The 23,596-nt window shown below is 41.4% G+C and overlaps 1 protein-coding gene across 1 annotated transcript in view; it reads left to right on the top strand.

Annotated features, from left to right (window-relative positions):
* LOC137322793 (rho guanine nucleotide exchange factor 17-like) overlaps positions 1 to 17,721 on the top strand; it is a 395,934-nt gene extending 378,213 nt beyond the window's left edge. Inside the window, exons 18-21 of the mRNA XM_067985863.1 lie at positions 364 to 512; positions 2,559 to 2,733; positions 4,560 to 4,826; positions 8,595 to 17,721. Coding sequence (XP_067841964.1) covers positions 364 to 512; positions 2,559 to 2,733; positions 4,560 to 4,826; positions 8,595 to 8,800 — 797 coding nt within the window. The 3' untranslated portion in view covers positions 8,801 to 17,721. The remainder of the gene's footprint in view (positions 1 to 363; positions 513 to 2,558; positions 2,734 to 4,559; positions 4,827 to 8,594) is intronic.
* Positions 17,722 to 23,596: the final 5,875 nt, after the last annotated feature.

Here is a 23,596-nt window from a genome sequence, read left to right as displayed (position 1 = left end):
CTGCGATGTGTGTCTACATATGTCTAAAGACAAAGTTGTCATCTCAGTAACTTAATTCAAAAAAGACTTTATGCGGTTTCCATCAACTTGATAAGTGGTTTCCTGCTGTCAGAATCTTGGCTCTTTTTGAAAGCGGACGGACTGGAAATAGGACATGCCGACGAATGTTAAACTGTCACCTGGAGCTGAAGCAGCCTTAACGTCCTCCTTCACTGAATAGGGGCTAAAGATAGTGAACAGAGGAAAACTGGTTATTAACCAGAAATATTAAATATATCCTCTGCCTGTCAAGACAGATGTTAGTTTTTAATCCACCCCCGCCACAGTAGTTTTTTATTATTTGCTGTGCTTTGCCCCACGCAGGAAGTTTTTGGGATCCGCAGAACTCACACACATTGTGCTTGGGGTCGCCAGGCAATCCTGTCACCAAAATGGTACAGGTGGCAGGAAAGCTTTGGTGTGGGTGCCAGAACCGGATTCTCATCATCAACACCGCCACGCTTTGCCAGGAGGTGAGTGCTGAACAGCAGCTGGATCGTCCATTAAGCACAAGTACCCGCTGCTATCCGCTGCGGTCAGAAGGTAGAGCTCGACATCTCAGCCAGCCAGTTAGCAACTCGTGCAGTGTAAAGGGCAAAACCATTCTTTCAGTGGAGCAGTGCCGTTGTATTGAGTTTGTTGTTTTGGCATTGTTGGAAATTTCACGAGATTGATAGATCACAACAGCAAAAATAAAAATGATGCGACCCAGGGGTCGGTACTAGGACCATTGCTTTTCTTGTTACATATAAATGACCTGGACTTGGGTGTAGGGAGTACAATTTCGAAGTTTGCGGATGATACAAAACTTGGCAACGTAGTAAATAGTGAGCAGGATAGTAGCAAACTTCAGGAGGACATAGACAGACTGGTGAAATGGGCACATGACAGAGGCAATTTAATGAGGATAAGTATGAAGAGATGCACTTTGGGAGGAACAACATGGAGAGGCAGTATAATCTAAATGATACTATATTGAGAGGGGTGCGAGAGCAGAGGGACCTGGGGCTGCATATTCACAAATCTTTGAAGGTGACAGGGCAAGTTGATACGGTGGTTAAGAAAGCATATGGGATATTTGGCTTTGTAAATAGGGGCATTGAATACAAAAATAAGGAAGTCATGCTAAACCTTTACACATCATTGGTTAGGCCTCAGCTGGAGTATTCTGTACAATTCTGGGCACCACACTTTAGGAAGGATGTCAAGGCTTAGGAGAGGGTACAGAGGAGGCTTATCAGGATGATAGCACATATGAGGGACTTCAGTTATGTGGAGAGATTGGAGAAGCTGGGATTGTTCTCCTCAGAGCAGAGAAGGTTAAGGGGAGACCTAATAGAGGTATTCAAAATGATATGGGGTTTTGATAGAGCAAGTAGGGTGAAACTGTTTCCACTAGCAAATGGGTTGTTAACCGGAGGTCACAGATTTTAAATAATTAGCAAAAGAACTAGAGGGATATGAGGAGAATTTTTTCACACATAGGGTTGTTCAGATATGGAATGCAGTACCTGAAAGAGTGGTGGAACCACTCATAGGAACTTTCAAAAGGCAATTGGACATATATTTGAAGAGGACTAATTTGCTGGATTATGGGGAGAAAGCTGGGGTGTGGGTCTAAATTGGACAGCTCTTTCAAAGAGCCAGCACAGGCACAATGGGCCGAATGGCCTCCTTCTGTGGCGGTAAGATTCAATGATTCTGTGACATCATTGTGAAAATAGAAATAGAAAAAAAAAGAATACTTACAATATAGAAAATATCAGCTAAGGACTCGAGGACTCATATTAAGACTGTCTTGCCGAGATGGAATTACTGCCTCAGAATCATTTTTTGTAATTGTACTGAATCTCCTCAAGATAAACTGAAGGGTATGCTGTGTAATAAGGGCAGGAGCATGACACCATGTAACGCATAATGTATTATCCTACTGCTAAAGGGCAGCTTAGCCTGTCCATTTAAGGCCATAAGCTCTAATTGCTGTAACATCCTGAGGTCATTTAGAGGCTAATTCCTGCCAGAGTCCCAAAGTGAATTAGACAATATATTCAATTGTTGGGGGAAGTTTGTTTTGATTGTAGATTGGAAATGATGGCTTTCTTTCCTTGTTTGTTTTTAACTTTTTTAAGCGTGCACAGAAATGTTCACGTGTGACACTGAGGCGTGACAGAATGGCCTCAAAATTTACAAGGGAAGATTTTCCTGGGTCTGCACCCAGGTGCACTGCATGGCCTGGGCGCAGCAAACATCAGGAAACTGGGCCGGTCAGAGCGCATGTCAGTAAATGAAACCGCTCGATTTCCCTCCATTTAAGCAGTGGATGTAAAAGATCCCATGGCACTATTCGAAGAGGAGCAAGGGAGTTCTCCTGGTGTCCCGGCCAGTATTTACCCCTCATTTTTTGATACCAGTAGCCTGCACTGTGCTTTCAAACATGTAGGAAATGAGCCCTTCAGCCTTGTGTGAATGCAGAGTCCGCATTTCTGATATTTTCTCTGTGTTTCTCCGTTAAATGGCAGCACATGATCCAGATCGGCCAGGACAGCAATCGGTGTGTGACGAGTATGGTGAGCTCCAGCTTGGGAGTTTGGATTGCACTACAGAGCAGCGCTCAGGTTAAACTCTACCACGCCGCCACCTACGAAAACCTGGCGGAAGTCGATGTGGCTCCTGCGGTACACAAGATGCTCGCAGGTAAACAAAGAACAACACGCATTTCACAGCAGCACATTTCTGACGTGTCTGCAGCTACTGAGAAGCCAAAATAGCTGATGCAAGTGTGATAGTTTGGACCTTTGAATTACTGATGAGGCTTCAAGTTAAGATTAAATTCTAGCAGACCTACCAATTCATGGTAAAAGTAGCGATACATTTTAGAAGCATTCACTTATTACTGTACTTTTATCTCAGTGAAATATTTTTTGTTTTCTCAAAATGCTAAGTTTAAATACAGTGAGCCTGAAATTCCGCAGCCTGAGGGGGAGTGTGCTGCACATGAAGAAGGTCACACAGATGAGGTCTCAGAGTACCAAGTGCCCAGGACACTGTACCTCACCTCGGTCAGTGCCTTCAGTAAGGAGGGGAGAAAATTGGGAGTGGGGGAAGAATTAAAAAAACAGGATCAGTGTAATAAAAATATCGAATTGCATATGAATTGTTCTTTTAAGCACTGATTGGCCGAAGGCCCTTTAATGTTGTGTGCCTCGATTCTGTGCACTGTCTGCATTCCCCCAGCCCTGCCCTGCCTGACAGCATTGCATAGTCAGGAGGTGCATAGGAGTAATTATGTGTGGGGAATATTGGAGTGTGCTGCCAAATGTGAGAATATAGTCAAGACACATTGAAAATTCCAAAAATAAAAACAGAAAATGCTGGAAACACTCATAGAAACATAGAAAATAGGAGCAGGAGTAGGCCATTCGGCCCTTCGAGCCTGCTCCGCCATTCAAATGATCATGGCTGATCCTCTATCTCAATACCATATTCCCGCTCTCTCCCCATACCCCTTGATGCCTTTAGTGTCTAGAAATCTATCTAGCTCCTTCTTAAATATATTCAATGACTTGGCCTCCACTCAGCATGTCAGGCAGCATCTGTAGAGAGAGAAACAGAGTTAATGTTTCAGGTTGATAACCTTTCATCAGAACTCAATTGAAAATTCACTACATTTGGATTTTTAAAACTATATTTACATATAAATAAAATATTTTTTCTATCTAATTTGGAAAGACTACTTACCTCTTTTGCTGCCCCTCTGCTCATAGCTTGGCACAACAACCAGGCAAACTGTTACTCAAAATAGGTTTCAGTGCTCACCACAGCTTCCCAGGCCTGGGTCTCTCACTAAAGTTACACAGTCCGGCCAAAGGATTTTATCTAGCAGGTTTCTAGTTATTTCTGTTTTTCAAATGTGTTTTCAGACTTTGGTGTCTCATTATTATATTTTCAAGCATTGCTTTAGAAATCCAGTATCTCAGTGAGGAGATATTCTGCCCTGCCATCTTCTGTTGGCCTGTCTGCACCGTGTACTTTCCCTGACTAAGAGTAAGAGGTGGCCTGCACCCCAAGTCATCTGCCAATGCTACTCTGCAACCAGCCACTGGGGGAGGAGGGTTGGCTTTGAGAGAAGTAGGTGACTGTCTCCCTGTGAAGAGGACTTTTCATTATATAACACTAGCCCATCAAATTGAAAGAAAAGTCTTCCTTATTGTTACCAGAACTCCTAAGTTCAATGAATCTATCAGAAACTCATGAAATGTTGCTGACAATTTAAAATATTTTAGATAATCATCTCCCCTTTGAGCTACCTTTTAACTAATATTACAGAGAGGAAGAATACGGAATGTAGAACTAGGTAAGATCTGTAGATAAACAATAGTTAGCATTGTATGTGTTGGAAGATACCACAGTATAGTCCAACTTTAGTGCACTATACATAAAATCTAATCTATGTATCCTAGTTTAGGCTTTTACCCAGCCCTACAGCATGGTGTATAATCAGGATTTCCTCTCCCCAACAGGTTCTGATGCCATTATTCGTCAGCACAAGGCTGCCTGCTTACGGATTACTGCCCTACTTGCTTGTAAAGACCTTCTCTGGATTGGAACGAGTGCTGGCGTGGTGTTAACACTATCTGTTCCCCATGTCACTGCCAACACCACCTCCCTCAGGACACCCTTAATACCCATGGGATCAGCTCATGGGCACACGGGACACGTTCGATTTCTCACAGCCATTGAGTTGCCAGAAATCTTCGATCTCACTTTCCCACCAGCAAGGGATCCAGGCAAGTTTTCTGAGTCTGCTCTAGTAATTCAACTTTTTAAAGAACTTTTCCCAGACATCGGGGCCACGAGAAAGCTTCATTGCCTTTGATTTCATTTGATCACAGTCAGTTGCCATCTACAGTTTGAAAATACATCTGCACGCTATGTATAACTATATTTGGGAAAACACAGTAGTGCTGTACTGCCATCAAAGTATTTATCATCAAACTGAGGAATAATGGCAGAGTTAGAACATGAGCTGCAGTGGTTTTATATTAGTTTATATGCTTCATAGTTCTGATTCAGGTTTGGATGTGGTGTACTGGAAACTGAGGGACTTGTTCTGCTGTTCCTCTGCTTTTAGTCTAACACTAAGCTGTACATATGCTGAACGATGTCCCCCACAGTGGTGAGGGTGTGGTATTTGTGTCTGACCAGGTAAAGCCACTGTTCCAAAAATTCCAGATAGATTGGTCCAAGTTTGTGGAGATAGATCAGTCCACCTTGGCCCAAATAAATTGGTCCAGATAGATTGATCTAAATTGGTCCGGGTGGATGTGTAGGATATTGGACGCTCAATCCAAAGGTAATGAAATTCAATCCCAGGTTTAACTAACATTCAGTGCTAATGGTGTTCTTTCATACGTTCCAAAGTTTGGAAATAGTCTATTAAACATTAATATTTTCAAATTTTTACATATTTACATTGCATTCATGTGTATGCGTAAAGAAACTTTGGCCTAGAGATTGGATCACATTGCGTCTGTTTTACAGGCATAAAACGGGCACCTAAGTGTCTGATATAGTGGGTGGCGTGCACATACTCAATCTGTAGCACAATGCGTCATATTGGTTAGGGCTCCTCCATCGGCGTCCAGGGCACGTGCCTGAAACAGGTGTTAGGCCCTTTGCATAAGCAAACAGGGGGCCTCATGCCTTTGCAAAATTCGATTGCAAGTGACCGCAGCAAGCGCCGTGCATGCTGGGGTCAGTTTCTTCAGGCGCTTAGCAGCCAAACCGGTGGCCCTTAAAGTGGCCGCTGGAGGCTGCCACTCAATAGGTAAGTTTTCACTTTTTTTTACTTACCTTATTATGGAGCCGGGAAGAGCAGCCAAACTCCTCCCGGCTCCACATTAAATCCTCGGACTGCTGCCGGCCATAACATGCCCCCACCCTCCCGTTCCCGGACTCTACTGAGGTCCTTGGCCGGCGGATCGATTTGCCGTGATTCTGCCGCCGGCCTTATTGGGCACGTGCAGCATGCGCAGCACCGTGATCGCACCCTGATTCGGGCGCAATCCAATTTCTAGGCCTTTAGTTTAATCAAATTAGAGGAGGTTTCTCCGGCATAAGTTCTTCCTGCCCACCAGAGGACGTTGATTTGGAGAAACTTCCTGGGCACCTCAAGGCAGCAATGACAGCAGCTTGGGAGTCAACCTTGTTGACTGTGGAATACAGGCATACGGGAAGGGGGAGAATGTAAATAAATAAAACATGGATTAAGAATGAACTTTCTGTACATAATTGCGCTATGTGTAATTCTGATTTCAGCTGCTTGGAAAGATATAAAAATGGCGAGCAAGTTTACAGAATTGTAAATATGGTGTAGTTATCCCTTCAGTGCTTAGAATTAGAAAGTGATAACTTTTGTCAGTTTGTCACTGCCTGTTGAGTAAGGCTGTGTGACTCACTGTACTTCCTGGTGGATATTAGTCCCCAGAACTCTCCTATGTCTGATTAATCCGGTCCGTCTCTCCTGTAAAAGGTTCAGTGCTCTGAGTGGCAGTATTGTAGAGACTGTTCTCCCGGAACTAGAGGGCTTTGCTGTGTTTACAAACCTTGCATTCTACACAACAAATAACTATTGCTCACTATGATTTTTTTTCACTCTTTCTGGTTTTAAAACAGCTTGGGGGGAATTTTCAGACCCCCACGACGGGCGGGAGAGGGTTGGGTTTGGGCGGGGTGGGGGGGGAATTGTTAAATATGTGAAACCCGACCCCAACCCGCCACAAACACGCCTACATCCAGTTTTACCATGGCAGGTTTGTGGACGGCCAAGTAACCCGCTCTGGAGAGACGGGTCAGTGATTTTAATATTGAAATGAGGCTGCATTCCTCAGATTTTGATGACCGTTTAAATTCAATGCTGGCCAGCTGGGTCGGGAAACGTAGCAGCTGAAGGGAGGTGGGAATTGCCAGATCCAGCAGGTAAGTGCTTTTCCAGCACTGCTTGTGGACCAGGAGGAGCAAGAGTGCTTCTCCTGCTCCTCAAGCACATCTGCCGCGATTTCCACCCCCCCACCCAACGCGCGATCTGCCGACCCGCCTCCCCACCCCTGCAATCTGCCGACCACCCCCGCGATCTGCTGCCCTCCCCCACCACCCCCCGATCTTCTCGTTTGCCGGGGACCGTCCCCAGCTGCGGCCTTCTACATCAGGCTTTCCAGCCAGCCAGCCTCTCAAAATGGCCGGCTGCCGGGCGAGAATGGGAGTAAAAAAATTCTAATGAAGTCAGGACCTCTGCCTTCCCGGCATTGCCAGGTTTTCTGGGCGCTGACATGCGCCCCCTCCCCGCCCCAGTTCCCTCCTTGCCTCCCCGTAAATATCGGGGCCCTTACTTCTTAACAAAGGCCTTTTCTTTTGATGAACAGAAGGGGGAAGGAGTAGCTGGGAATATGTATCTGTGCACTTAATCTTCATTGCACTGTCCTCGGGAGTCAGATTTATTAGATGTTATGACTTGATCTGTATTATCATGGCTTTTGCAAACCACAGCATATAATATAGGCAGGTCAAGGCAGATCATGATGCTTGTGTGATGAGACTGGACATGGTATTTTAAGTATTTATAATTTTAAAAATTGATGCCTTTGTTGCACTATCGCACCCAACAATTCTGTTGTGGGGATAAATGTAAATTAATTAGTACAGGAACAAACGTGGGGACTGTGTACATTTTGAATGGATTATGAAATGGACTTGGGGGTTATTGTGTTAAAATCATCAGCCCAGGGCTTGGCTACAGTGAAAAAGACAAACACGGTACAGGGTACATTAGTAGAGGGATAAAATGCAAATTGAAAGAGATGGTGATGTTCCTGTATAAGGCATTGGTTGGACCACATCTGAAGTACTGTGTGGAGGAAGAGGAGGGTGCATCGAAGGTCAACCAAAACGATACTAGAACTCAAGAGTCAAAGTTATGAGGAAAGGTTGAGGAGGCTGAGGTTGTTCTTGCTTGAAAATATGAGACTTCAAAATGTCCTATGAGAAGGATAAAATTCATCTGGGTAAATTATTCACTCTGATAAAATAGTTCAAAAGCTGGTGGACATAATTTAACATTACAGAAAGTAAAAGTAAATAGGAAATTCAAGCAGAACTATTTCACCCAAAGTACAATATACGTACGGAATGATTTACCAGGGAAGGTCACCGCAGCAAATAAGATAATTGGGTGAAAAATCAACTGGATGTATTTCTGGAGAAGGAGGGAATAGAGGGACAAGTTGAGAAAGCAGGAAGGTAAGGTTGAGATTAATCAAAAGGAACAAGCTTGTTGATCCACTTGATCTTTTCCTGTTCTCAAAATTTCTTATTTCCTTGACGTTCAATGTGAATTTTTGCCTTACTGGGAATGTAAAAAAAATTGCAGGTTACCTTTAATAATTATTTTTTATTTTTAGTACATTGAATTTTTTTAGGACAGATTTAGGTTAAAACATAGCCAGTGTAGTTGATGAAATGTCTTTGTATAAAGTCTAACTGTCTGTTTAAAACTCTAGGTCGATCCTGCACAGGTAGTGAAAGACTGGTTGGTTCACAGAAGCGAGATTCGGTAAGACGCCGATCGTCTGCCATTATTCCATTAAAGACCAACATGCTGGTGATCAGTGGAGGAGACGGGTATGAAGACTTCCGACTTACCAATAGTAGCGAGACTGTCGGCCGTGATGATAGCACCAACCATCTGCTTCTGTGGCGTGTTTGAGAAGAGTGAAGCCTAGTGTTGGCTACAAGACTACTGTTATTGTTTGTCTCCCAGTGTGCTTTGTCTAATGCTTGGGCATTTAGTCTCTGTGCGCATTGTTTGTTTTTTACTGTACACGAGCAGGACCCTGAGTGAATGATCAGCAGTCTTAAGACATGTCTACAGATTGTGAAATGCTCAGCCTGAGTTTTCTGCAATGGTTGCGATGCCATATTCTGTGTCGCACAGTGTGACGTGGATGTGAAATGGCACACAGTTGGGTTTTTTTTGAATGAGCTAGTGGAACTAGAGAGAGTAGACCCCTTATCATCATTTGTGATATTTATGGCTTCCCATTGATGAAAAAAAAGTCACTAAGTTTGGGACCAAGAAATGATGCAATGTGTCACAGGAAGTTAAACAAAAACAAAATGGCACGGGATTATGGGAATCATACTTTGTACAGGATACCGTCTTCATTTATGACAGGAACTCCCTTCCCCTTTATCTCTTACCTATTTTACCAAATGGTGAAACGCTGACCGTACCTTTTAGGAGCAATCATGGGGAATCTATATCTGTGCTTCAACCTGATGGCAACATGATTATGTTTCAAGTAACCTCCAAATAATAATTTCCAATAAGAAGTCCATCTATGGGAACCTGTCTAAGACAATCTTGGTGGTCTGCATGGATATTGTGACAGTGGACTTCTGTTTTTTGTTGCTGTTTGAAGCAAAGAGGCCTTTTGGAGATCAGAAGACCTCAGTCTAATGTGTCATATTTATATGAACCACAAAATGGAACTCATCGTGACATATGTGTATGTACTAACATACCTAAGACAAACATTTATGTGAACATTCATTCTCAGTGAATCTGCATGAGAGAGAATTGTGTTTGTAGTATTATCTTCATTTGGACACCACACAAATGTCTTTCCATGTACTGTCACGTTCATTCAGAGGACTGAAGAATGGCATCGTAAGTACCTCATTGTATATCAACAGCTGCAGCGTTCCAGTAGTGTGTGCGTGTGTGCTTGGGTGTGTTCTACTGCCTTCTTCGTAGAATGGAGCCAGTTTATACAGAAGCCAGAGAGCGCGTGTAAAATGACAATGTGCAATATGTGGCCAAGATCATGGAGGACCATCACTTGTTTAGAACCATTCAACCAGAGGACATTCAGACATTTGCAGAAGCACCCGTTAATTAGTGCCACACAATCACCTCAATCTGTCAAAGGCCGCAATCATAGTTGAAGCTATCTTTTGGTCAGATGTACCATATTGGTCCTCCTGTACAGTATTTATGTTTATTTTAACTTAGTTATCTTTTACAGCACTTAATTTATGCATTTATCTTTTTTTAAAGTATCTCTAGAAATTTGACAAAAGTTTGTTTTACATTTTGTGGCTTAATTTGGTTGTTCATTCTGTGTAGTGAGTTTTGAAAATGCAAGAGTGATTTGCTTGACTGAAGTACGTGGATCTCAATCTTAGTTAACTCAGTGCTGTTTCTCCCATGTGCTTTTTGCCCATCTCCCTGTGGAACTTCATTTCCCCCCCCCTTCCCCATACCAATTCTGTAATAAAACAACAGTTATATTGTGAGATGTTTGGTCTTAAATCAGCTCAAATGCAGAAGACACTATTTGGAAATTCCAATACAATTAATAATTGCATCGATGAAAGATACTTACTCGAAACGTTATAAACTGTCTTTTCTCTTTACAGGTGCCGACTGACCTGTTGTGTATTTCTAACATATTCTGTTTTTATTTTTAATAATTGGGTAGGATATTTTATGACGGCTATTTTATTTATGACAGTGCAAGAGGATACTTGAATAACTTTGAGGGTCAAAGAGAAAGGGAATCGAAGGTGTCGCAAGTAGAACGTAAACTCTGTTACTGATGTCCACATGCCTTCAGCTTTGGCCTTCAATAGTTTTGTTTGTTAGCTTAACGAAAGATTTCTAATGCTATCATAATCATACTTAAATACATAGTCAACTAAAAGTGCATTCTTCATATGAATGAGATTAAGGTAAATGTTTTTCTTTAGTGCTCTCAGAAGACAAGGCAGTGAAGACAAAAATTTAGCCCAATATCTGTTTATTTTATTCATTGATTTGGATCTAAGCCTTTCATTTGTGGTGTAGGGTTACACCTGATAACTATCCCTTGGAAGAAAAAGTCCAAAAATTAGGGTTAAAACCTGGAAATGATAACAATTGCATTTCTGGTATGACACATACACAGCCGCCCGCCCTGTTGGGTGCAGAGTGCATTTAGCCTGTTCTCCATACCAATGGGCAGTACAAACATAGAACATAAGAAATAGGAGCAGGAGTAGGCCATCCGGCCCCTCGATCCTGCTCCACCATTCAACAAGATCACGGCTGATCTTCTACCTCAACGCCATTTTCCTGCACCATCCCCATATCCCTTGATGCCTTTAATATCTAGAAATCTATCGCTCTCTGTTTTGAATGTACTCAGTGACTGAGCCTCCACAGCCCTCTGGGGTAGAGAAGTCCAAAGATTCACCACCCTCTGAGTGAAGAAATTTCTCCGCATCTCAGTCCTAAATGGCCTACCTTTTATTCTGAGACTGAGACCCCTGGTTCTAGATTCTCCAGCCAGAGGAAACATCCTCCTTGCATCTACCCTGTCAAACCCTGTAAGAATTTTGTATGTTTCAATGAGATCACCTCTCATTCTTCTAAACTTTAGAGAATACAGGTCTAGTCTACTCAATCTCTCCTCATACGACAATCCCGCCATCCCAGGAATCAGTCTGGTGAACCTTCATTGCACTCCCTCTATGGCAAGTATATCCTTTCTTGGGCAAGGAGACCAAAATTGTACACAGTGATCCAGGTGCGGTCTCACCAAGGCCCTATATAATTGCAGTAAGACATCTTTACTTCTGTCCTCAAATCCTCTTATAATAAAGGCCAACATACCATTTGCCTTCCTAATTGCTTGCTGCACCTGCATGTTAGCTTTCAGTGACTCATGTACAAGGACATCCAGGTCCCTTTGAACATCAACATTTCCCAATCTCTTACCATTTAAAAAATACTCTGCATTTCTGTTTTTCCTACCAAAGTGGATAACTTCACATTTTTCCGCATCATATTCCATCTGCCATGTTCTTGCCCACTCACTTAGTATGTCTATATCTCCTTGAAGCCTCTGCATCCTCCTCACAACTCACATTCCCACCTAGTTTTGTGTTATCAGCAAACTTGGAAATATTACATTTGGTCTGCTCATCCAAATCATGATATAGATTGTGAATAGCTGGGGCCCAAGCACCAATCCCTGCGGTACCCCACTAGTCACAGTCTGTCAACCTGAAAAAGACCCGTTTATTCCTACTCTCTGTTTTCTGTCTGATAACCAATTCTCAATCCATGCCAGTATATTACCCCCAATTCCATGTGCTCTAACTTTGTTTACCCACCTCCTGCACGTACAGACCCCGAGGATCCAATAATTATGTATGTTAAGTATTTTACTTTAGCGATTATGTTATTTACTTGAAGTATTTTTTTGTTCCTTCCACTGATTAAACCTGACGTTCTCTGATTATGAACATTCTGTTTTATTTTTGACCCCCATAAAAACATGTACATTCCTCCAAAATGATTTTGTCTGATAGAAACCTGAAGATCAGAAGGCATATACATAATGTATGTTCCCTTCTCCTGTGTTTTCCTTTCTGAATGTTGTATCAAAGGTCAAGCAGCCAGTCATTGGTTTTAAATATTTAAGAAGTGTGAGGGTAGAATTCTGCCCTGCTCACCCCTTCCTGGTCCTGTTATATATGGGGTGTGATTCCAGAACCACGTAAATCAGCAGAGGAATGCATTGCATTAAACTGTAATTAGCAACTGCTTAACTCAACAGTACGAGGACTAGAGTACTGCTATTGGACAGGATATTTTAACGTCTAAAAGGTTAAAATTAGATTGTTGGGTCTGGGTTACAGACGTCAGATCAGCCTGTTGCGGAGAATTAACAGCAGGGGTATCAGCAAAGTGTGTTTCGTGTTGTTATACAGTGCCTACAATCTGTCCAGTGAAATTCTTCATTATCAGCTAGCTTTGACGGAAAAAAATATTTATATGTTAAAATCTTTTCGGAAGCTCGGTATTTTATTCGTACAGATCAAAGAGTTTGGGAACATTTCAACTGGGTCATGTCCCAGTTTATTTGGTGATCGGTTGAAATATAAGAGTTGCCAAATCTAAGACTAGCTTACAGTGACGGTAGTCATTTTTAGAATTGCATCATATTCCTTCCCTGTTCATAAAAAAATGAAAATTGTTTATTCTTTATAAACAGCAAATCTGTTTTAAAACAAAAAAAAATCAAAATGAATGTGCCCGATTAATATCCTGAGCTCGATTAAATACGCAGTAAACTTAGGAAATCAGTTTTGTGAACAGTGGCAGTAAATTCGTGCTAATTAAACCAGTGATCCTCTGAATGTGGTGGAATTCTGAATTGCATTTACAAATCTGAGTCTTAAGATCATATGCTGGAGCTCTCGGCTGGAAAATATCTGAGGAAGCTGTTCACTGTAACGCATAGAAAGAGTCCTCATTGACCATGAGCGAGGTAAACGTGCTTTAGTAGCTGTCGTTCTAGGTAGAAGTAGGCTATTTGTACTATGCATTTTGTATTGACGAGAAGCAGTTTCAGCTCCGCAATGACCCAAAGTGGGTAGTACAATTCAGGTCTCAAATCACCAGGATCGACTTCTGGTAAACGGAATGAGACCACCTTGGATTTCACATGGCTACGGCATAACTGCAGCTTAAGTACCTGTACACTGGAAATTCAACAACTACAAGAAAATCACATGAAAAGTTTCACAGTAAGCAACATTCCAAGCAAGCAGTTATTAAACTGTGCACAATACAGCCTCCATTGGCTGCTTGACTTTTCCTTTAAGTTTCTTCTACCAATGAAGCAATAGTTGCACAAGTTTTAATGAGAATGGTATTTCCTCCCAGGATGGTAGACACACCATGGAGAAAGTTTTGATTGGCCTGTGGTGATATCATAATTTTTAAATGTCTGGAGAAGGTTGAGGTGGAGTGGAGGCTGGAAAAACTCGACAAACTTAAACGATCGAGAGCAAATGAGACGGTATCAGTCTAAAGTTCTGAAGACACTGATTTAGGGGAGACAGAATTAAGATTGCCTAGTATAAGCAATGAATTATAAAGTGCCTAGACTAATGTTGGATGTACAATTAAACAGAAAACACAGTTAAGGGGGAATAGAATCAATTGTATATTGTTTCAAATGAATCCAGTAATATAAGCCAGAAAAATGATCTCACCAGCCAAGAAGTTTACTTTTAATATAATTTGTATTTTACATCGGGATTAGGGAAGAGAATTGAGCTTCAGATCAGACAGCGGTTTGCAATATGCAAGTACAAAATGTAGGGAAATGTTGAGAAACCCGTGAACTCAGAGGGCTAATAGACGTACTTAAATGTTTTATGGCATATATCAGAATTAGTAAATGAACTAACTGAAACTTATATAGAGATTAAATCACTTCAAACTTCCATCACTGTGAGTTTTACATTTAGTCTTCTAAAAATCCTGACAAGACATCTCCAATAAGGGGAGGAAAGGCAGGATTTGTTTTGCGAATGCAGGGGGTGTATCAGAAATAGTAGTTCTGAATGTTTTAATTGTTTTCAACAGCAGATTGCCAAATATGAACGGTGGGGAAAACTGATTAACTGGGGTCAAGGTGTACTAAGCATGACTGATATACAGCTAATCTTAAAACTGTACATATTCTCCAATTTCTGTCCAGTTTTGGGGCACTGCACTTCAGGAAAGAGGGGGTAGAGCGAAGATTCACTAGAATGATACCAGGTCTTAAGGGGTTAAATTTTGAGGACAAGTTGCGTAAACTTGGCTTGCATTCTCTTGAGTTTACAAAGTTGAGGGGTGATCTAATTGAGGTGTTTAAAATGATAAAAGAGGTTTCATAATGTAAATATAGAGAAACTATTTCCTCTGGTGGGAGAATTCAGAACAAGGGGGTATAATAAAATTAGAACTTAGGAGTGAAATCAGGAAGCACCTTTTCACGCAAAGGTAGGGGGATTCTGAAATTCTCACCCCCAAAAGGCCGTGGATGCTGGGTCAATTGAAATTTTCAAGATACGGATCAATAGATTTTTGTTAAGCAAGGGTATCGAGGGATATGGAGTAAAGGTGCTTAAATGGAGTTGAGGTACAGATCAGCCATGATCTAATTGAATGGCAGAACAGGTTTGAGAGGCTGAATGGCCTGCTGCTGTTCCTATTTCCTTTAAATGCCCCATCTGAGTATGTTCCCAAATACCCTGTATGTCTATTTTATGAGAGCAGTTTTCTTTTTGTGCTTTTTGCAATGAATCCTGAAACAGGGCCAAAGGGAAAGGATAAATGATGGACCTGTATGGTTAAAAAAAAATCTGATATTTATGTTTGCAAAGTGGATAGACACTAGTCACAACAAACAAAAAGATGTATTTGATAGGGATTGGTACGTATAGTTAGAAAGAAAACCTTACACCATCTTTTGAGCCAGGATAAGGATCCACAGACAAGAATTAATTTAGGGCAGAGAAACCAAATGAATCCAGCAACACTAGTGCTATAAGCTGCCCCCCTGTGGGGATTGACAGCTCAACAGTCCAGAACAAAGGTGAGTACTTCAGCAAAGATTATATTAAAATATTAAAATACACAATTGAATTATAGTGACCATTTAAAACATTAGGGGGGAATTTTAACTCCTGGGCAGGCAAGCAGCCGAGTGAGTAGCCTACCCATCCAGGAGTTCAGGAAAGATACATTGCCCTTGGAGGGGGTCCAGCGCAGATTTACCAGAATTATACCAGTGCGTAAAGTGTTAAATTATGGCCGGAAGCAACTGCCTGGCCATTAAAAACAGGCTACTCAAAAGAAGTCAGACAACTCCAAGGTATGTGTGTGTTGGGAGGGCGGGCGGGGAGGGGCTTCACTTTCTTTGTGGGGCGTGGAGGAGCACGCCTGCCCCTCCAAGCCCCACAAAGGAAAGAAATATACTTCCCTCCAGGGGCCTCTTCTCCCAGTGATTAGGCTGCGGCCTGCTTCAGACTGGCGGGAAAGCCGCAAATGCTTCTTCGCTCGGGCCAATGTTAAAATGGTAGTCGGGACCTGATCTGCATATTTAAAGTAGGACCCCACTACCTTTGGGCAGGTGTCCTTGGATCAGGGCGGGAGAACAGCGGGTAAGTCTGCCGCTCCATTTTAACTGTCCCCCCTGCCTGGCAGAAACCAGGTGGGGTGAGTTAAAATTCCCCCCATTTATTCTGGATATCCTAGGATCACTGTGTGATAAACTTGTAGATCAATTATAGGGAAATGTATTCAGAACTGGGGAGAAGGCCATTCCGCTGTCAAGAGAATAGTTTTTACATTCAGGGACTTTGAGTTGCAAAAAGCAGGGTTGCGCTCTTTAATTGGCCAGATGGACTGCAGAGTCCTTTCCAATCCAGTACTTTTGTTTGTAATGTACGGAGCACGTGCAGAAGTGACCTGCATTATGGGTAATTGCTTCCTACTTTTGGTCTGTGTTCTCCAGGGTTGTTTTAAACAGTAATAGTTAGCTTTCGATGGTCCTTTCGGTGCCTGGATTGTATACTTTGTCCTTTGTGAATATAATCGAACATTAGTTGCTTGTCCGCTGTGTCCCTTTCAGATTGCCAATAGGAACTTTATTTGCCACTATTAAAAATATTAAATATTCCTTTCATGCACACAATGTGTTAAAATTTTTATCTGACTAAGTGCCACATATCTTCACGAATATCGCAATGAAAAGTTTCATTACCTGAAGACCTTTATATAAAAGGATGAAAAGAAAAACACTACAAAGTAAAGAATAACTAAAGAAACTGTATTCCCTGGATTTACTTGTGGAGAGCTTATTTTAAAGGGGGCTGAAATGGCATTTGGGGACAGGCACGGTATGGCGAAGAATCGCCTGTTTTGCAAGTCTTCCACATGGGCCACTAGGATACTACAGTGGGCAATTTACCCGTCGCGGCGCAGAGAGTTTCATTGTGTTTTTGTTCTTTCACTAGGATGGTTAACCTTATTGGTGACTGGCTGATGTCATAAGATTTCCATCGTTACATATACCTGGCTTGCAAGGAATATTAGCAAGTGGCAGTGCCCTTTTAAAAGTAAAAGACGTGTTAAATGTAATTCATGATGAATAAAACATCATAAATAAATACAGTCAAGTTGGATCACTCTTCTGCAGCAAGCAGTTCCCTGTTTTTTTTTCATTCCCAAAATACAATTACCAGTCTATTTTTAAAAAAATGTTTTACTATCTTCTCAAACCATTCGATGTAGGTCAATCAAAGGATAGCGGTATCTTTAATGTTGTGTCAGTTTGAGTATTAAGGCATTGCTTTGTAACCATCAGCCTGCACTGAGATTAACAGTTCATTAAAATGTCACTCGCCATGTACTGAGTTCAAGAGCCAATAGTAAAAAAAAGACATGATATAAAACTATATACAGAGAAAGAACAAAAATTTGTTTCTATAATTGCAAATTGCTTGGCAATGGGAGAAGCCACCTTTGTGTATTGTAAATAATGGTATATATTGCCTCTTCTGTACATACTGTTCTCAGTCTTTAATTGTTGATATGAATTTAATGGCATATTTTTATATACTTGTTTAAGTTTCACTGGCACAACTATTGTGCCAGGGCATTTAAATTATAACTACTACAGTACTTGGAAAGCTTTTATTCTGAACCATTAAAAGTCAAAGTGAGTTTGTCATGTTTATCACGTATTCCTGTTTTGTCACTGTGGGATCTTTGTAATTAAAGTTCACTGGTGCCAGATATTTACATTGTGTATACGTGTCTTTTATTTCCATTGAATAATTTTTAAAATTTATTTAAAGGGGCACCATTTCAGGAGAAAATGCTTGGAGATTTATTTTTGTTTACAAAACTAGGGCATGCTGATATAAATTATGTCAAAACGCATCATTGTGTCAATTGCGCATGATGTAAAGTCATGTATGGCTGTTCTCTGTCTTAAACTGAAAATCATTTGCCTGAAATTCTATCCCATAATGGTCCCTTTAAGATTTCTCATGCTGCTCCTTATTTTCCACTCTTGCCACTGGGAGAGTGGTGCACTCTGCACTGCAGTTTTTTTTCACAGATCCATCAATTCCACTTCCTCACTCAAAATCCGATAAGAGACTTAGTGAAAAGCAGTTAAAAACACACAACGTTTTTGATTATTTTCTCTTTATCTGCCAATTCTTTTTGCTACACCAATTTTCTCCCCTCCTTATCTGAAGGGGTCGACTGTTCGCTGAGATATAATTACATGGGCACCATTTGCCCCTCCCCTTCCTGTCGCGTTTACTACACTACAACAGTGACTACATTTCAAAAGTACTTCATTGGCTGTAAAGAACTTTGAGACGTCCTGAGGTCGTGAAAGGCGCTATATAAATGCAAGTATTTCGCAAACAAGAGATAAACAAATTGGTTTGTATGTAACTTAGAATCAATTGAATTTTCTCCCTAGTCCAAATATACTAATTGAGCTTACAAGTCTATATCACTAACTCTGACACAACTTATCAGACATAAAACCTTGGCCAATCTTTGCTTCCCTAAATTTCCGACAAGTTTGCAATAATGTGTGCCTTTCTCCCCATCTGCAGCTGTGCTATCATATTTTGTGGCACTAATACAAGATGTAATGTTGCGAAGGTTGGCCAAGAAACTAAATCTAGTGAGATGCCATTTTAAAATGAACGCTATTGGGTTTTCCTGATAGTTTTTCTTAGCTGTCACGTGTAAGGAGGGTTTTGGACAGTAAGGCCCAAGTTATGAGTACATTCTTCAGAAATTTTAAAATGGAAGTTGAACATCAAGCATTTATATTTTAAACAGAAAACCATTTTTTTTGTATTATTATGTGGAGGGAATAATGTTATTAATAAAGTTTCAGCAGTAACAAAGCAAACATCAGGAGGGAATTTTAACTCCTCCATCTTGGCAGGATTAGAGCGGGTAAGCAGTTAAAATGGAGCGGCTCCATTCCCCACTCCGTTCCTGCCGATCTGTGATTTTAGCGCCGCTGGTTTTAATAGTTGATGAGACGCCTGCCAGACACAGTTGAGAGCCTCATAATTGGAGTCCTCTGACGTCACTAGGATCCCAACGGCATTTTTACTGGGGCCTTAGCAGGGAAGCAACCATGTATTCTCCAGGAGGCTGAAGCAGGTCGACAGCTGGTGAGAAGGATGAAGAAGCCTCCAGGAGGCCTTCCCTACCCCAGACTCCCCCCTCCCTCCCAAACCCCCCTCCCCACTCCAGCCAAGGGCTGCCCAATCTTCCCCTGCACCCTCTTCATGCCCATTTCAGGTGGGAAGTGGGCTTCCGACATTTAAATGAGCCCTGGGAGGTAAAATACTCTGGGCCTAAAACTTAGGCTCTTGCCCTGCTCCCCATCTGCCCGAAAACTGCTCAGGGTTAAAATTGACCCCCAGAACTGAAGCTTTCACCCCGACCCTTAACCTTCCCTTCAGGGGCTGAAAACAGTGGCTAAAATGTTGCCTCGGCTGAGCCAACTCCCAATCTATCACCTCTCACCCCTATTCCAGGTCCTGGATTGCCACAGGGACCTAAAACATAGGCTCCCCGGAAGGAAAGAGAGAAACAGAACAGCTTACAGTAATAGAACCATTTTCACTAAAGTCGGTGCAAAATTTAACTTCTGAACTTAATGTCAGTAAAGCATATTTAAATAATAAAAATTGATTTACCTTTTTATTGCCACATTAGTTCCATGACATCAAGATGACACCATGGTGCATGCTGACAACGAGCCTTAGCTATCATAGCTCCTGTAGCTTAAGTCACCTAAAACTAAACTCTTACCCCCTCCCTCCCCCCACCAAAAAAATGAAAGAGCAGATTAAACTTGCTACTAATGTGTTGTGCCAACCCCGTGGTATGGTTTACTTTGCTGCATTACAAATTATATTTTTCTTGGTAATATATATTTAATAAGGCCAATTACTTATTTTGTGCTACATGAAGTTTTCTTTGAAAGGATACAATGAATTAAAAAAAGATGCAGTTTAATTTAACACGAGGCGGAGTGGGTACCAGACAGTGTGGCACGAGTGATTATGGCAATAACCAATTGTAAGTAGCCTTGAAACATCAGTAGGATTTTTAAACCCACAATCACTACCATAAAGTGAGACCAGGGTATCAGCAAACACATCACAGAGTAAATTACTCATTCTTCCAAGTCAATCATTCTGACTAAATCTGATTAAAAAGATAAGGACCTTATTGTAAATAGCAAAATAGTTAAGTATTCCTCAGACAGATTGGCTCATTATTGGAGATAGGAAAACTCAAGTTATCGGGCCAGAAATTGCTCCAGAAATAACGGAGGAGTTCATCAGCACTCTCCGTTTTTAATGGCACATTGAGGGAGCAAGTTCCCGCATTTGCACGTGCACACTAAAATGCGGAAATCGTGACCTTGCTACTATTGGTTCGCCGGTGATTTGACAGCTTCGAATTCAAGGGCCATCGCACGCTGCAATCAGAGAAATCATTGAAAAATCGTAAACTTGCTCATCCGCCCGGCTGGAAAGTAACTAATTACGCCACCAAACAGGTACGCTTAAAAATACGAGGTCCAAAATCAGTTTTTAAAGTGCGCTAAGTCTTAATGACTGCCAAACAACTAAAAATTAACTTTTAAAAATGTGGAGTCTCATATTACTCCTTATTTTAATAATTTTGGTCACTTAAAAAAAACTTTAAAATTAAAAAATGATTTATTTTTTATTTTTTCCTTCTGTCTCTTTAATTTAATTCAATTATTTGGCTTTTTATTTTAAAAAATTACATTTTTTATTTACAATGACATCCAGAATACTAACTTTAAATGAATGAAGTCTGCTTGCCTGCTTGAGCAATGGAGCCTGAGTCTGTAGACATGACTTCTCTTTCTGACAGATTTTGTGGGCGTGTCTTCTATTCTCACAGACTGTTCCACGTGCGGCAACTCGTGCTGCTCAGAGGCTGGGTTGAAAGCGCACTATTTTTTTAAAGTTCAAAATCAAGCAATTTGACACCACAGAGCCCACAGTAAGTGGCATGTAAGAGCAGAAGCAATTGTAAGAGGCTGTAGAAAGCCAATTCCAATAGATCTCAGCAACATCAAAACTCCCATCAACTGAAGAATTCTGATCATGATTTGCATCAGGTCAGAAAAAAAATTGTGAGCATCGTGTTTCCATTGAATGTTTCAAGGAAAAGAGAACCAAAGAAAGGAAGAAAAATAACTTTAGAAAAATGGAACAGAAAATACAAATTGATGTTTTGATAGATATATAACTTGAATTTGGATCTTTCAAGTCAATGGCCAGAATTCCATGTGAGCTATGGTCATTCAATGGAATGACAGCAAAAGAATGACTGTAAATTCTGCTTGTAAGGCTGTCACATGGACCAATCTGCAAATTTATACCAAATATGTACTACTGGGCGGGCTTATCTACTCTTTTGTGTTCTTCATGAAATTGTAAGTAGCCCACCTTCATCCTTCGACATTAATGTCACTCCATCTCAATTTATATGGTGAATAAATGAGTGAAGCAGAAAGTAAGACTAAGTGCAAAATTTCTCATTCTTGATATGTGACTTTGCATGTTTAGATATTATTGAATTTTGACAAATTATTTCCTTTGCTTGGGCTATTGAGACCCTTGTGGGCTGCTTCTTTTGAAACAAAACAATTGAGGGCTGGTCTGTGCATGTAGATTTTATGCAGCGGGAGAGTCGTGTGGAAATTCAGAGGGACACTGTCATGTTGATTTACTCTCTTGCACAATGAACCTGTACATTCAGGATATTTATACATAAAAAAAGTGTAAACTATAAGCATGAACCAGTGGGAGGAATTAAACCTCATGGCTTATGTAATACGTGCCTTGTGCTCCTTTCCCTCCTCAAAAAGCAAGAACAATGCCAGTCTTACTTATTGTAATGAAAATAGCCCCCTCACAGTTGTTCTTATTGATGGTTTAGTCAACTGGAACTATTAAATTAAATAGAGTGCTATATAATCTGGCAGGCGAAATCTTGAAAATGAATGGTGTGTGGAAATAGCTTTCCTTTTCCAGCATTATGTAACACATGATGGTTTGTACTGCTCTATGTTACCACTTGAGGGCAACAATAGATCATTTAAGGACTGTAATGCTGTGGATTTCTGTTTGCGTCCATATAATTACCACCACTTGAACATTTAATCAATCATCTGCTGGCTCTTCAAACCGCCCTACATATAGATATATATATATATATATACTCTGCATGGTTTCATGAACTAGGAGAGAGAGAAAAAAATGGCTGCTCCTACCTTGTCTGCCAATAACTCGTTTACGGTCTGTCAGAGTGGCACATATCTGGCTGTTATGTCTATTTTCACCTTTCTCATAACATGCAACTCTGCATGAAGTAGAGGGAATGAAGCTGCAGGCCTCTCCAGCATCCAACACAGTTCTCAATGAGTTTCATATCTTATTATCTCATGTTTTCTTTTGTTTCCATTTGACTATTTTTGTTCCCTTCCCCCAGTTTTCTGCCTTGAGCTCCCGAAGAATATGTTATGCAATTGGGCAGACAAGTGACAAATTATATTTATGGCTAATAACTGTGATGTACTGGAAGGAAAACTGAGCAACATAAGTACACTATGACAAGAATAGAATTAGCACTGGAAAGCCTAGAAATTCAATCACGCAGCTCCCGCTTTCAGGCACTAAACAACCTCCTTGGCCTCCAATATGGCAGGCAGGAAACGCATGCTCATTACGAGCCAGAATGCGTCGTCTGCCGTATTGGTATAGTCAAAATAATCGGTGTCCAGTGCCCACATCTGAAACAGCCGTTAGGCCCTTTGCTTATGCCAAAAAGGGGTCTACCTTTAAAGCCCCCTCTGCAATATTGGTTTACCCTGAGGCAGCCAGCACCTCTGCCCTCCCCGATCCCAGCCTCTGCCCTCCTTTATCGTCGCCGACCGCTACCCTCCATCCCGGCCACCCCTATCCCTCCCTGATCCGATCGCCCCCTTTACCCACTTACCTGAGGGCCGCTGCTGGTGTTGCAGCTCCCTGATCTTCCATTCCTCTTCTCCAGCGGGCTGCCTGGGGTTGCCTATTAAGTGTCGATGTGCAGCTCGATAATGATAAGGCCCGAGGCCCAACATCGGGAGCACCTCGGGCCTATCCGTTCAGGCGCAAGGATTGCTCGAGTTTCTAGGCCAAAGCCTTTAAAAGGGACCTGTTGAGATTTTCACTGTCAAGGCATGTGAAGAAGCAATTAAAAAGGCAGGCAGCCTTGGTTCAGTGGTAGCACTCTTGTCTCTGACTCAGAAGATCATGGATTCAAGCTCCACTCCAGGCTGATACTTCAGTGTAGTGCTGATGGATTATGCTCTCTCAGGTGGATGTAAAAGGTCCCATGGCCAATATTTATCCCACAACCAACATCACTAAATCTGATTTTCTGGTCATTTATCTCATTGCTGTTTGAAGCTGCTATTTAAAGACCTCTGGAACCTTGCTGTGTGCAAATTGGCTGCTACATTACAACAGCGACAACATTTCAAAAATTTGCTGTGATGTGCTTTGGGACTTTGTGAGGTCTTGAAAAATGCTTTAT

This window comes from Heptranchias perlo, chromosome 6 (genome assembly GCF_035084215.1).
Source record: "Heptranchias perlo isolate sHepPer1 chromosome 6, sHepPer1.hap1, whole genome shotgun sequence".
In the NCBI taxonomy this organism is placed as follows: domain Eukaryota; kingdom Metazoa; phylum Chordata; class Chondrichthyes; order Hexanchiformes; family Hexanchidae; genus Heptranchias; species Heptranchias perlo.
This window is presented reverse-complemented; position numbering and strand designations above follow the sequence as displayed.